Raw genomic sequence first — 13,456 nt, forward strand, 5'->3', positions numbered from 1 at the left:
GTGTGAAATGGAGCATGACGGTGAAAACACACCCTTATTTTCCAGCTTTGGATCCATTGTGAAGGCAAAAGTGACTTTTTTAGACATGATTTTATTTCAAGTAAGTGAGAGCTGAGAACTTCAAGCTGCTGTTTTTAGAGACATACAACATAATGAAAATGATAATAGAACCTCACAAGTTTGATAACACCAAGAATCCATTGTTGTTACTAGTTTTTCTTTCTCTAGCATTTCTACCTTAGAAATCACATAGCAGGTTTATGACTCCTTCTTCTAGTGGTTAAAAATGAAATCAAACAAGAACATGTTTCTTGCTTTACAAACCATTTATGGGTATTTAAGAGCCACCAATTTACTTTCACCAGCAGTTTTATGACATACTGCTATCACGATTCATTGACATGGAAGTTCCCATATCTTTTAATGGAAAGATACACATTACTTAGTTACATGACATTCAGTAAAGAGAAAAAAAAAAAAAAAATCAATAAAACCTCCAGAGAAAACACTATTAAAGTAGTCTTTACTTCTAATGAAGGTTGTCAGACTCAGCCTTTACTGTTTTTTTCAAGTGCCACTACTACAAACCAATAAGGACTTCACATGGGGGAAAAAAAAATAAAAAAAATAAAAAACTGTGGACAGGGCTCTGTCTGTTACAATTAAAAAAAAAAAAAATCGTTGGTTCCAATAACAAAAAATCCTGGTAGCCATGAAGATTTATGCCAAATGAGAGCAATTTCTCACATAATTAATTTGAAAAGGGTACATTATTTTACGAAGACAGATCACGTAGCAGTTGCTCCTTTTTCCTTTTGATATAAGCTTGGCACAGCTGGAATGTACAGACAGCAGCAGCAGTGACACTGAAGTGCTACACTGTGCTGAGTGGATTTAGAGAAAAATCTGCGTTCACACCATCTAGCCTTGACTTGATGCTCCTGTAGGTGAAGTTAGCTTGGGCAGCTTCTCAGCTCAACACTGGCACTGAGAGAAACTGGGTCAATCACAGCAGCTTTCCCTTTACAGGTCTGTTTTAACACAGTGGCATTTTTAGTGTAGCAGCTTTGGGGAAACCATCTTGTTGTCTGACCTGAGTCAAAGCAGCCCCTTGGCTATAAACCCAGTTTCTGCACTTGAAGGAATACTCCTCTTATTCTTCCTGCCCAGCTCCCTTTGTTTTAAGGTCATAGTGGGGAGAAAGGGAAGGAAAAAAAAAAAAATCTACATCTAGACACAGAGAGGTGTACTCAAATAGACACTTCCTACTCCTCACTGATATCATACAATACTGTGTTCTTCCAAAACCACTAACAGAAATATAAAGTAACTGCTCCAGTATCAACATTTTCTGTGAAGCAGCAAGGAATATTTCACTCAAGGTAACAGTAAGCTAACTGAAACACTGCAAAGAAGAAGTTAAGGACCAGCAAGAAAAATAGGCAAATGGCTCACTTTTTTCACCTGTATAAATATTTGTCAGTTCTATTAACTGTTTCAGTATAAATTGTTCCAGAATAAATAAATCATAGTAATTAGAGGCTTTGAGTACTATGCCTCATTGCAGTGTTTGCTGCTGTGTCACAGTGACTTCCAGAAATTTTGGATTTTCCTTGATGTTTTCTCTTTCAGGCGAGACTGCTGTCCGATGATCATGTCAACAAAACCACCTGCCCCAGGAGCACCTAGATGCAGCACACAGCCTACAGCAGGACATTACAAGGAGAAGAAGCAGCAGAACTAAGTATCTGTCCAATTAAAAAAAATAATCCAAAATTATAATAGCAAGGAAAATCTCTAACTTTTTATCAGAACACTAGTTAGGTCTGCAGTTTCCCTTATCACCAAGCAGCTTGGTTGACTTACCACTGCTTTAGATCTCCTGAGCAAACCAGAGAAGCAGGGAAGAGGTTACACCTTGTACCTATGAGAGACTGAGGAGGAACAGCCATTCCTGCCCCATGGAAAACAGCAGAGGAAAACTAGGGAGATTTGGTGATTCTATGGCCATCGAACAGTAACTACCACACTCACCCCAGAGCACACAGCACAGCTTTACAGACCCATTCCCTTGTTCTCTTTTCTGGTTGTGAAACACTGGTTAGTCCCTCTGTTGCATATAGCACTAAGGCAGCTGAAAATCTGTATTCACAAATCAGAATTAAATGGACCCATAATACCATTTACCACATATTTTTGCTTGCATCTCAAAGACCACTGTATTCAGCAGTATTTTAAAAGCTGACTTGAGGGCCCGAGACTATTAAAAATTTAGAGCTAGAAGCTTTTTAATGCCTATTTATTTTCTAGTGCTTCAGTGCTACACACAAAGCACAGACTGATGAATTCTTTTATGTGCTTTGTTGAGATTTGTATCAGCATAGTTCAGAATTTCAACAACCAAGCAGCTGTCTCAATTTCTTTCCCTTGCATAGTTATTTTTCCAGTACAATTTTGTAGGAGAAAATTACCCCGCTAGCTGAAAAAAGCAGTATGGCCAAGAAGTTGCAAACTGCCCATAAAATTTGCACACAAATGTGCATGATAAGCAAAAAAAAAAATAATTCTGTATGTATCTGTCTCTATCATATGCATGCACACACATATATACACAGCTATAGATAGATAAAAACTCCCCAAAACCAACATGCATAAACACAATTTCCGTTCCTTAGGAAAAACAGTATGTTCTGGCTAGGAAATGAGTCAGAGACTCTTCTCTCTCCTACTAAAAGACACTTACAGATACTTTAGTATCCAAGCTTCTTCTAGAAAAGAAAGAGAAAAAAAAAAATCTTTGGCTCTTCAGTTCACACATTTCCATGTTTTCACACTCAGACTGTTGCATAAACTGAAAAAAACTCTCTTGGCCATATGTTTCTGCCAGCCACTCCCTGGAAAGTATTAAATGTCTCTAATAAACAGCTTGTTTAAATGTACATAGCTGTAGGACAGAGAAGTCATGAGCCTGATGATGTTCCAAAGTCCTAGGTTAGTAACTTAGGGCATCCCAGGTTCTTTCCCTTGGCTCCAGACAATAAGGCGGGAGGACACAATGCTTGCTCTTTCTGTACTATTTATTCTTTGAGGAAAGCAGACAGGCCTGCACACTGGTACTGTGAGCAGCAGCACAACACACTGCAACTGGGAAGAAACTGGAAGTGATTTGGGAATCATTACTGCATTGGCTGTTGGACATGTCACACATTAACCATGACATTCTTGAATCATGCATTCTGTCTGGCAATAAGCAAAGTCACCATTCATGGTCTTCCAAGAGTTACAACCTCCCAGTCATCCCCAGCATAGCTTGAAGCCCGTTCCCCACTAGTTTATTCGACGCTTGTAATTCCCAGTTCACTATATTCAGATGCAACATTATTCTCATTCTTCTTTAAGGCATTTTTTGAAACTTTTTTGTGATCACCCACCTTTTTTTAAAAAAAATATATATATAAAAAAAATACATATCTGTGCTAAAACTATGCTGAAGCAGATTCATTAGGGTATCTGATCTAATTTATATCACCTGCCTATAAACAGATTGATAGTCTTCCGCAGAAACAACTTTTAGCCTTCTAAAGTACTGCAGATACTCTCCATGAATATCAGAGATGACACAAGCTTCAGAAAAGATCCAAGATAATCCACTTCCCGTGTTTTCTCATGCACTGCATACTCAAAGCGCAGAGCACAAGATGCTTACCCTACTCTTGTTCAGCAGAAAGCTTGTCTTTCCTTGATGTTAGGCTGTGTCATGGGGACAAAGAGAAAGGAATAAAAACCAACAGAAATGCACAGCATTAGAAAAGTCCATTTCGCACACTCAGTTTGGATCTTTCAAGTTGAGGAAAGGATCAAAACTGCCTAAATTTACACAAGATAAAGAAAAGCTATGGACAGACTCTCCTTTGCAGGTAATACAGTACACTAAGAGCCTGAGTATTACAATCTGAGGTTATACTAGGTGGATGCCTTCCCTAGTGAACATTCTGCTGTTAACTCCAAGTTTCATATCAGAATCACCAACTTATTGAGAAACAACCCATTGACTTGCTAGTAAAATAATCATCAGCACCCCACTTACTACTGTCTTTCTGATCAATACTGGATCATGAGTCATCACCTGGTAAAATTCTCCATTATCTATTTTGTACAGGCACTTATCACTATAACATCTGAGATCTTAAGCAGGTACATGATGCCAGTGAAGTCTCAACATCAGTGGTCTCCACAGTTGCAACAATCAAATGGTGCCTTCTCTTTGAGACTGACCCACAAAACTCTATGGGGTGATTGCTGATTAAAGTCCCTGAAAAGTAATTAATTTTCATTATAATGCTGTGGCACAAACAGCATCTATAGACAAGATATTTAATTACTGCATTTTTCTTCATATAACCACTATCTGCTAATGCCCAGGACATCTGACAAAGGCTGGCACAGCAAAGGAATTATTCCATTTTGAGGGGGAGTATGGGGGGCATGGAAGTGTAGGGTTTGGAGTTTCTCTGCACTCCGTCACTCCATTCAAGACTAGAATTTAAGTTGCTTGAAAAGAAAAAAAAAGAAAGGGGTAGAGACGGTGAGAAATCTGGGACAAGAAGAATCTAATGATCAAGTTACTGTTTTAGTCTGTTTGTGCCTGGATCTTGGGTGCCATTCATCTCAGCCAAGCATGTTTATCACTGAGTTTCACTATCAGCCTTTGTCCTATTGAAGAACCTCTACCTTAGATAGTACCCACACTACTCATTTGGCAAGAAAGCAACAAACTGCCTATGGCCCTTCTGGCACAGCAACCTTCTCCTTTGCATCATGGAAAAGCCACTCTGGGCCCACGGAACACTTTTTTAAGCAGTAAATTGAAACGTCTCCACATAAAAAGAGTTGGAGCTCTTTTTAAGCAGCTCCACATTTGCTGTGGTTTCTGTCACTTTTCTTCCCAAGTCAATCAATGCAATTGTCAGCAAATCTGAAGTCTTCTCTGGAAGGACAACAGCCACTCAACAGTTGCAGGTGTAGGTGGTGATCACTGTCACTGTGCTTGCTCTGTACCTGCTTATTACATAAGGGTGCACATCGTTCTTTGTCACAGCTATGAAACTCTCCACTGATGCCCCAGTAACTCAAGGCTTCAAGGGCTCCCCTCCCCAGTCATGGGAACTTGTGCTTTATGCAGTCTGGCACTCCAGAGCAGCTGCCACACATGGACTCTTCATCCAAAAAGCCACCTCACTAACTCCATAGCTGTGAAAAGGCTACAGCCCTCATATAGAAGGACTTCTCTGCTTCAGACATACTGAAGTACTGTGCTTAGTGCCATGATGGACAGATTTAACTAGACAACCATTTAACACCCATACTAAGGGGTAAAAAGGATATCCCTGGCTTCCCAGTGCTATTCCAACTACCTGCCAACACCTCCATCCAGCATGTGTGACGAGATGGCTGGTGACACACACTGCACCACTGGAAATGCTATCAGGGCAATGTACACACCATCAGTTGGATAACACTACATTCTCACAGCAGCACCGTCCTGGTTTTTTGCTAGGATAGGGTTAATTTTCTTCTTACTAGCTAGAAAGCACTGTGTTTTGGTTTCAGTGGGGACTGTTATAAGATCAATGCTGATAACTACAAGGACACTGTGCTTGGGCAGTTTGCAAGAGCAGAGGGCTAAGGGGGCTGGGGGCAAGAAAAGTGTAGTAGTTAGTAAAACCCAGAACTGACAGTTGGATATGCCAGTAAGATATTCCATATCACATTACGACATGTTTAGTATATTAACTGGGGCTGACCAGAAAGGGGGAGTCTCTCTCGGGAATTGCTCGGGCTCACTTTTCTGGGATTGCAATTTAGCTTTCAGGGTTCCTTTTCACTCCTCTGGGATTGTTATGAGCAGGTGGCGAGCAATTGTACTCTGCATCACTCATGTATATACAGTTGTTATCATTATTATTATTTTAATTTAATTTTACTCTAATTATTAAATTGTTCTTATCTCAACCTACAAGTCTCCCTACCTTTACCCCTCCAATTCTCTCCCAGATGCCCAGCATGGGGGGAAGGGGGTGGGGGGCTGTGAGTGGCTGTGTCTTGTTTGGCTGCCAGCTATGTTAAACTATCACAAGCACGTACATATGGAGATGGAGAGGAAACTCCCACTGCACCTTCTGCACATCGTGAGCAGAGACAACCTGAACTATCCACTTACTGTTCTTTAATGCCACCTTGCTTTTTTTTGGACAAGTATTATCATTACTATTAAGTACATATATTGTAGTAATGCCCAATGACTCTCTATAAATGAAACTAGCACTTAATTCCATTGGTGTAAGTTAGTGACATTATTATAGCTGGACCTTACCTTCCAGTTTGCATTCATAGCTCCTATCTGCACGTTTTTTCCATAATATTTCCATAATGCTACAAAGGAGCAGGTTCAGTACCCATAACTTTCCTATCAGTGCCTGTATCTCATGGTATGTTTAAGTTTTTGCTACCTCTAGGTCAGACCGAATGTACTGGCACTAATGCAAGAGAGTTAAGTCTTTGGCCTGAATTAACAGAAGCAGCCAAATATACCACCCAAATATGCTAGCTCAAATAGCAATACAGTTTTAATTTTTTTCCAAAATTCCACACCCTTTCCTACAAGTTAGGCAGAGAAGTGTACACATTAACAGCTACAGTCCCTGTAGAAATAAGGCTGTTCTTTACTGATCTCAAAAATTAGTAACTCTAAGACCACCAGTTGCTGACAACAGGATGACTAGGTTTATCCATAATCTCACCTTGCTTGGCTTTATTAAATATTAAATAGGGTGCATTTTAGCTGTAAATACCAAAGAAAGGACTTGAGCATTCTGACAGTTAAGTTAATCTTTCTTTCTTCTTCTAAAATTAAAAAAGGACTCTAGTTCTCTGAGCTAGAGAGACAATATACTTAACAGTAATTCTTCTAATTTCTCACCTATTCAGTCCTTAGTTGAAAGTGTCAGTTGCTACTTGAATGACATTTCATCTATGGTTTGGCTTTAGAAAAAAATGCCTTAATACATTATTTATTTAGGACCATATTATTAATCTTCCTATACATCTCCACAGGAAAATAAAGTTTAAGGAAAATACTTAGGAAACCTACAAAAGGGAAAAGTATGAAATATATTTAGGAAATCTGCACGAATGCTACAACAATATATTCCTCAAGTTGGGTTTTTTCTTTTAATATATGTCTATATACATACGTACACACACACACATATATACCACTTTCTCTCTCGCTGGCCTGCAGTGTTTTTGTGATTTCTTTACTTGCAGTTTCTTAAAGAAATACTTTAAAAATTGTTAGGAATTAAAAACAAACAAACAAAAAAACCAAAAACACAAAACCAAAACAAACACAAAACTTGAAAAACAATATTAACTGAGATTTGCTTTGTAACTTAAATAGGTTTCCTCTATTTCTACTGACATTTCTACCTAACACTTCTTTCCCAGCTAACAAAAAGCGTAACTAGAGTCTCAGGCCATCAATAACACAACTACTTAACCACCAGGGTGTAAAAAAGCAAATACTTGTTTATGGCCTCAGCAATATTTACCAAGTCTCTTGATTTGGAGCATGTAAAATTTGCCTTAAATGCATGACCTTCCACATCAAAGGAACAACATCCAGCAGTGCTAGAGGGCTGCCTTGCAATTAATGAATCTTTCAAATAAACTAGTATTGTTCTTTGTGTTTTGCCATGAATTCAATGTTTATCAGTCCACTTTTAAGAAAAACATGTAAATGTTTTAAGTAGATTTAATTTTCCATGCTCTTTCAATGCAGCTTGAGTATTAATATGTTAAATCCAGCTGGCATGGAAATGTAACTCAGATACTAAAAACAATGTCTAATTAGAAAAATGACCTCTATGTAGATAACCAGTTTGAAGAACAGCTGAGTCCTGGGAAAGATTCCTTAGAAGTAAACCCTGGCAGGTGAAAAATAATTTTCTAAAGAAAATGTAGAAGCCCTTAGTTTCTCAGAGTTCAGTGCACCCAAGGAAATAGGCTCATAAAAGGGACAAACCTGGGATGAGAAAAAAAACAAAAGAAGAGGTTTAACAACCCCGTTGGCTTTTATCTTTACTCCTCCATCTCAGATCTCTGTCAGGTTGTATAGCTAAGATTGTGCTGTAAAGACAGCTGCCCACCTGAACACCAGGCTATTTGTCTCAAAGGATCAGGCTGGCACCCTGACAGTATAGAATCACAATCACCCAATTTCTGAAAGATTTTCACCACCAAAAAGTACAGTCTGACTCCTTCAGGAGAAAGAAGATAGACTTTCTCATTCAAGGAGTTATATTCTACCAATTTGTATCATATTCTATCAGTCTACAAAATTACCCACTAAGAACAAAAGGAAAAACTGACAAGAACACAGGCTCAACAAGACTCAAGAAGAGAACGTGCATCCTTACATGCTCTCACAGAACTTTGTAAGAGTGCTGGGCTTTTCCTGGTTGCGTCTCTGTCGAAACCAACGTTGAATGCTGCGTACATCCCAGTCCAGCTGCTTGGAGAGGCCCTCCAGCCTCTTCTCATCTGGATGCTACAGAACAGAGAAGGATAAAAATTATTTCTTTGTCCAACTGCAGTAACTTCACTTTAAATTTAGAAGCACTGTAATAGCCTCTTGATGTCTTAGAGGCTGCCTGTTAGACACATGGATGCATAGAAATAAAACTACTTTCACAGAAATCTCTGCTGGCATATCCACATCAAAATACGTTTGCAGTGACTATTATTAATCTAGAAGGACATATGCTGTAATATTGCATGCAGGTTATTACTAATAAGAAACTTAAAGAGAACAATGGGATAAAAACTTGCTTGAATCTTGAGAAGTGATGATAAGTAGGGGCAAAATGCCACACACTTCTCAAGCAGTGGGGTTTACAGCACCTCCCTGCCTGCCACACACTATGCCTGTTCCATCCTGCTGCAACAGGATCTTTATCCTGTCGATGGCTGCAGTAGTAAAGATTGTTTGACTGACATGGAAAGAAGATATATCCCATGTTTGTGCATGTTAATGTTAAAAAAATGAGATCATTAAGCAAAGTGACAACTTCAAAAGGAAAATCACCTTGACAACAGGGAGAAAGAATTTTTTTCTGTAAAATTAGATACACATAATTATTCTCCAAAGCAGCAAATGTAGAACTCTCATTCCACTAGAGTGGCTGCAAATCAGTGCAGAGGTGAGGCAAAAGAAAATGTGTCTATCCTTAATTTGACTACGATAGAGAAAAAAGTAGCACAGGCCACATTTCCAATCTTGCAGTAATTCTACATGTACAGTACTACATTAGGATTATATATATATATATTTCTCCTGATCATAGTCTTTTTTAAAGAAACAGAAAAAGCTTTTGGAAAATCTGTTTTCTGGAGCTTTAGCTTTATTTCTGCAAGCCATCTGTTACATACATTGAATGAGATACAAGAGCTGTCAATGATAAAAACTTTTAAATGTTGGGACAAGTAAAACAGCAAAGCTTACATCAGGCTGAAGTTTTCCTTATCAGCCTCCAGGAAAAGACAGGAAGAAAAGGGAAAGGATGAGAGAAGAGAATGGTGAAGTATTTGCCATCCATCTCAAAAAAGTCAACCAAAGTAGCCACTATTTTTTCAACGGAAGATTAAGAAAAGCCATTGTCTGCAACTTTAGAAAAATGAAATGATTGATGCAGCTCTTGGGAGCTTGACTAGAGAGAACTGCTGCACATGATTCAAAAAAAGCAGCTAGCTAAATCAGACAGTTGCTTTGAGAGCAGCTACCAGACAGGCCTACCGAACTCTTGCAGGAAAGTAGACACTCTCCTTTGGATCTCTTCCCACTTGTCTCCATGCACTGGGTGCTGGGAGCCGTGTGACTCACAGGCATTAGTTAGATCACTTCACACAGGCCCTGTGTCGGGTTAGCAGATTCTGCAAGGAAAAATTTGGGGGAAGGGGGGTGGAGGGGGGAAATAATCCCATTCTTCCTCCAGCTGAGTCTGGGCAAGAGCACGAGCTGCAGCTTCTAGAAACAAGGTATGTGCAATTCCCTCTCAGAAAACAGGACAAAAACCACACCAAATGCCTGGTGATCTCAGGATAGGGTAGGACACCCAAGCAAGACAGATCCATGGCATATTTCACTGTCCCTAACTCTGAACCCAATTTTGCTCTCCGTGACTCTAATATTCTCTGAAGTTTAGGCTGATGCCTTTGCTGTGGCGTGCCCAGCTGCAGCCTGGAGCCGAGGTAGGGCTGGGAACTTCCTACAGCACAGTAGCTTCGTCCTCCAGGCCTCCACAGGCCTTTCCACTACAAACCTACTGAGGTCTTCAGGAGATGCTAAAGGACACCTGATCACTGCTCACTGCTACGGGAAAGCTCTGGATGCTTGAAAAGCACGGACAGGATGACATAGAAGTTTAGTTGAGATGTCATACAGTGAGAGCTGTAGAGACAGAAACATAAGCGGTGGGGGAAAAACTTTGTTTTCTAAAGCCAGCCAACAAAACAAAAAACCAACCAACCCCAAACCTTCAGGCTCTAAACCATTCAGTCAGTTCCCCCACTTTTCTAGCTCATTCCTCTTCCCGCCATACCCCGTCTCAGTTTCAAAGAACATTCATCACAACATAAGCAGCTGAAGCACCAGCATGCCAACAGCACCTTGTGCTCAGGTAGTTCCATCAGAAGGAGTAGCTTTGAAGTTTCATGGAAAACACAGTAAGGCCAATCTGACTGACTCACAATTTGCTCTTTTTTTAAAAAAAACTGACCATTTTGTGGAAATTTCTAAAAGATAAGCAGAAAAAAAAAAAAAAAAAAAAAAAAAAAAAAAGGTGGCATATGGCACCTACAAAGTGTTTGTGTTTGTGTAACAACTTTTTTTTAATTAAAAGCTTTCAGGAGATGTCATGAAGGGATGCACAACTGCCCAAGCTGGCACACCAATGACAACCTTGACATTTGCACGTTATGATTTTGGCTGTAAAAATGCAGCACTGCATTTATTGTTCAGACAGTTTGTAGGACCATATCCCACTTTATAAAGTAAATATTATCGTTAAATACCCTACCTTTGTAATAGCTGTGAAAACTTTTTCCAGGATAGCATTAGGTTGAGCTTTCTGTGGTCCATTGGCTTGGACTTTAAGGCCTAAGGCACATGGTTTAGCAATGAACCTGTGAGAAACAGAAGAATGAAAAAAGAAAACAAGTGAAATCCTTGAGTTATTTACTTCATTACTGTTATCAATCAATAATGTGGTAAATGTGCAAACATTATAACCCTGCCAAAAATAATCCTTAGCCTTCCAGCTCAAAAGCAAGCTTATACAGGTGATTACATCACAAAATAATTAACATCACTTTGAAGGATGAAAGGAACTCTGTGAAGCACATGAAATGGAGGATTTTCTTTCATGTTGTGAAAAAAAAGGATACAACAAAAGCATAAAAGGAATGACTCCTAGAGAAGTACCAACTAATGAAAAGAGCAGAGCAGCTTGCAGAGATAAGGAGCACATAATATTTTCCTCCAAACAGAGCCTTTTTCATCAATCCCTCTCTAGAGTAGCTACTGCCTCAGGACTCCTTTTACACAGTGGAAATTCAAACAAAGTTCTTAAAGGCAGCAAGCACGGAAGCTGCCCAGTCAATACAATTTTCTAAACCATGAAGTTTAAATGGTGTTGAGCCATGCCTCAAAGACCTCGCTCTTCCTCCAGACTCTTCCGCTAAAATACGAAAGCTGTCACTGATCCAAACACTAATCCTGAATTAACCAGTTTATAAACTGGGTGTCTCCAATATATTTTAGAGATTAATTACATAGCTTACATTACACACATTGGAATAAGACCACGCCACTCATTAAAAACTAAATTATTTGTAACTATGAGTCCAACTCTTGAATCCCCATGAAAGCTACAAAGTCTGTATAGGAATCGCATTCATATACAAACTATGAACTTCTGCCATCTTTGAACTACATAACTCTTGATTTCACTTAAAAGACTTCTGTTTCCCAAGACTTCATTTTCCAGCAGGGACCAAAACAACACACTCAGTAGGAGTACTACCACCTTTATCCAGCTGAATGACCAAAAGCTCTTAAAAATAATGGAATTCTTATCCGCATGCAAGCCCCATTTCAAGTTGTTTTGAGCTGCAACTGCTGTTTCTGCTACGTTTAGAGTTAAGAGCTTTGACGATACCAGTTTGACTGCTGAGCAAGAGGAAAGCAATCCAGTTTTCTGCTCATAAAACCGCAGCATATAAACTCTGTATATGTTATATGTAAATACACTGTAATCTAGCTACACTGGAAACTTGCATATTACTTAAAGTATAAGGTGACAAATTGCATTCTCTAGTTTAACATGGATGTAACCAAACCAGTGCTGGCCGTTGCTGTTGCTGTTAGCTGACAACTAAAAGGACAGCTGAAGAAGCTAACAAAATGCTCATAGTGTTTGATTTCAGAAATCTACTTTTTAATTCTAAGGAGTTGTAAAAGACTTCTAGCCGTGTAAAAAAGGGGTTGAGAATCTTGGCATCTATGTCCATGTTTTGTACCAAAAAGCTGAAAAAAATCCCCCCAAATTCCAGTCTTCTCTATTAAATAAATTCAAACTATTTCCCGAAGAGAAAGAAAGCAAGCCAGGCAAGAGTCAAGCCTAAGACATACAGTGAAGGGAATGTCCATCAGTATACAAGCTAATTTTACAAAGCCCTACACGGAAACGCTTCTAAGTGGAGATAGGGCAGAGGAGTGCTGTAGGTAGAATAAAAACGAATCAAAGAAATGAAAGATTTCTTACTCAGCTTCATGCATTCACAGAGGAACCCAAGCTCAGCCTTCGCCATTAACAGCAAGATTGAGAAACATTCTTCAAATAAACACAAATAAAAAATAGTTTCAAATGGATTTTCTAGGCACTTGCAAAGTCAGTCTCCTCTGAAGCAAAACTTGATTTAGGTTTTTTGTTTGTTTGTTTGGAGAGATGTGTTTTATTGGTTGGTTAGTTTTGGCTGGGGTTTTTTGTTTGGTTTGGGTTTTGGTTTTGTTTTTTTTAAAAAAACAACACAGGTCTTTCAACTTATGTTTTTCTCCTTCTACTGAGTGAAGGAATGAGATAGCCATGATGTAACTGCAATAGAAAGGCAGTTCCATAAACATACTAATTTAAAATAAAATAAAAAAAAAAATGGTAGAATCAAAAGCAGATTAAAAAATTCCAGCTAGAAAATTTCACAAGAAGCAATTCCAACAACCTTCATGCCAAGCTATTCTTCATTTAAATTTAAGCAAAAGAGCTGAGTTTGCTTAAATGCTATTCTTAAAATGACATATCTTGCTAATGAACAGCTGTATTGGGTTTGCATGGCAAGGTTT

General features: G+C 38.9%; 1 protein-coding gene across 1 annotated transcript in view; it reads right to left on the reverse strand.

The window, feature by feature from the left end:
• Positions 1-11,241, reverse strand: part of LOC104527401 (ceramide synthase 6) — a gene marked incomplete at its 5' end in the record, with an annotated part of 63,081 nt that extends 51,840 nt beyond the window's left edge. The window contains 2 exons of the mRNA XM_010171116.1: positions 8,478-8,608; positions 11,136-11,241. Coding sequence (XP_010169418.1) covers positions 8,478-8,608; positions 11,136-11,241 — 237 coding nt within the window. The remainder of the gene's footprint in view (positions 1-8,477; positions 8,609-11,135) is intronic.
• Positions 11,242-13,456: the final 2,215 nt, after the last annotated feature.

Source organism: Antrostomus carolinensis, unplaced genomic scaffold (assembly GCF_000700745.2).
Source record: "Antrostomus carolinensis isolate BGI_N321 unplaced genomic scaffold, ASM70074v2 scaffold4087, whole genome shotgun sequence".
NCBI lineage: Eukaryota > Metazoa > Chordata > Aves > Caprimulgiformes > Caprimulgidae > Antrostomus > Antrostomus carolinensis.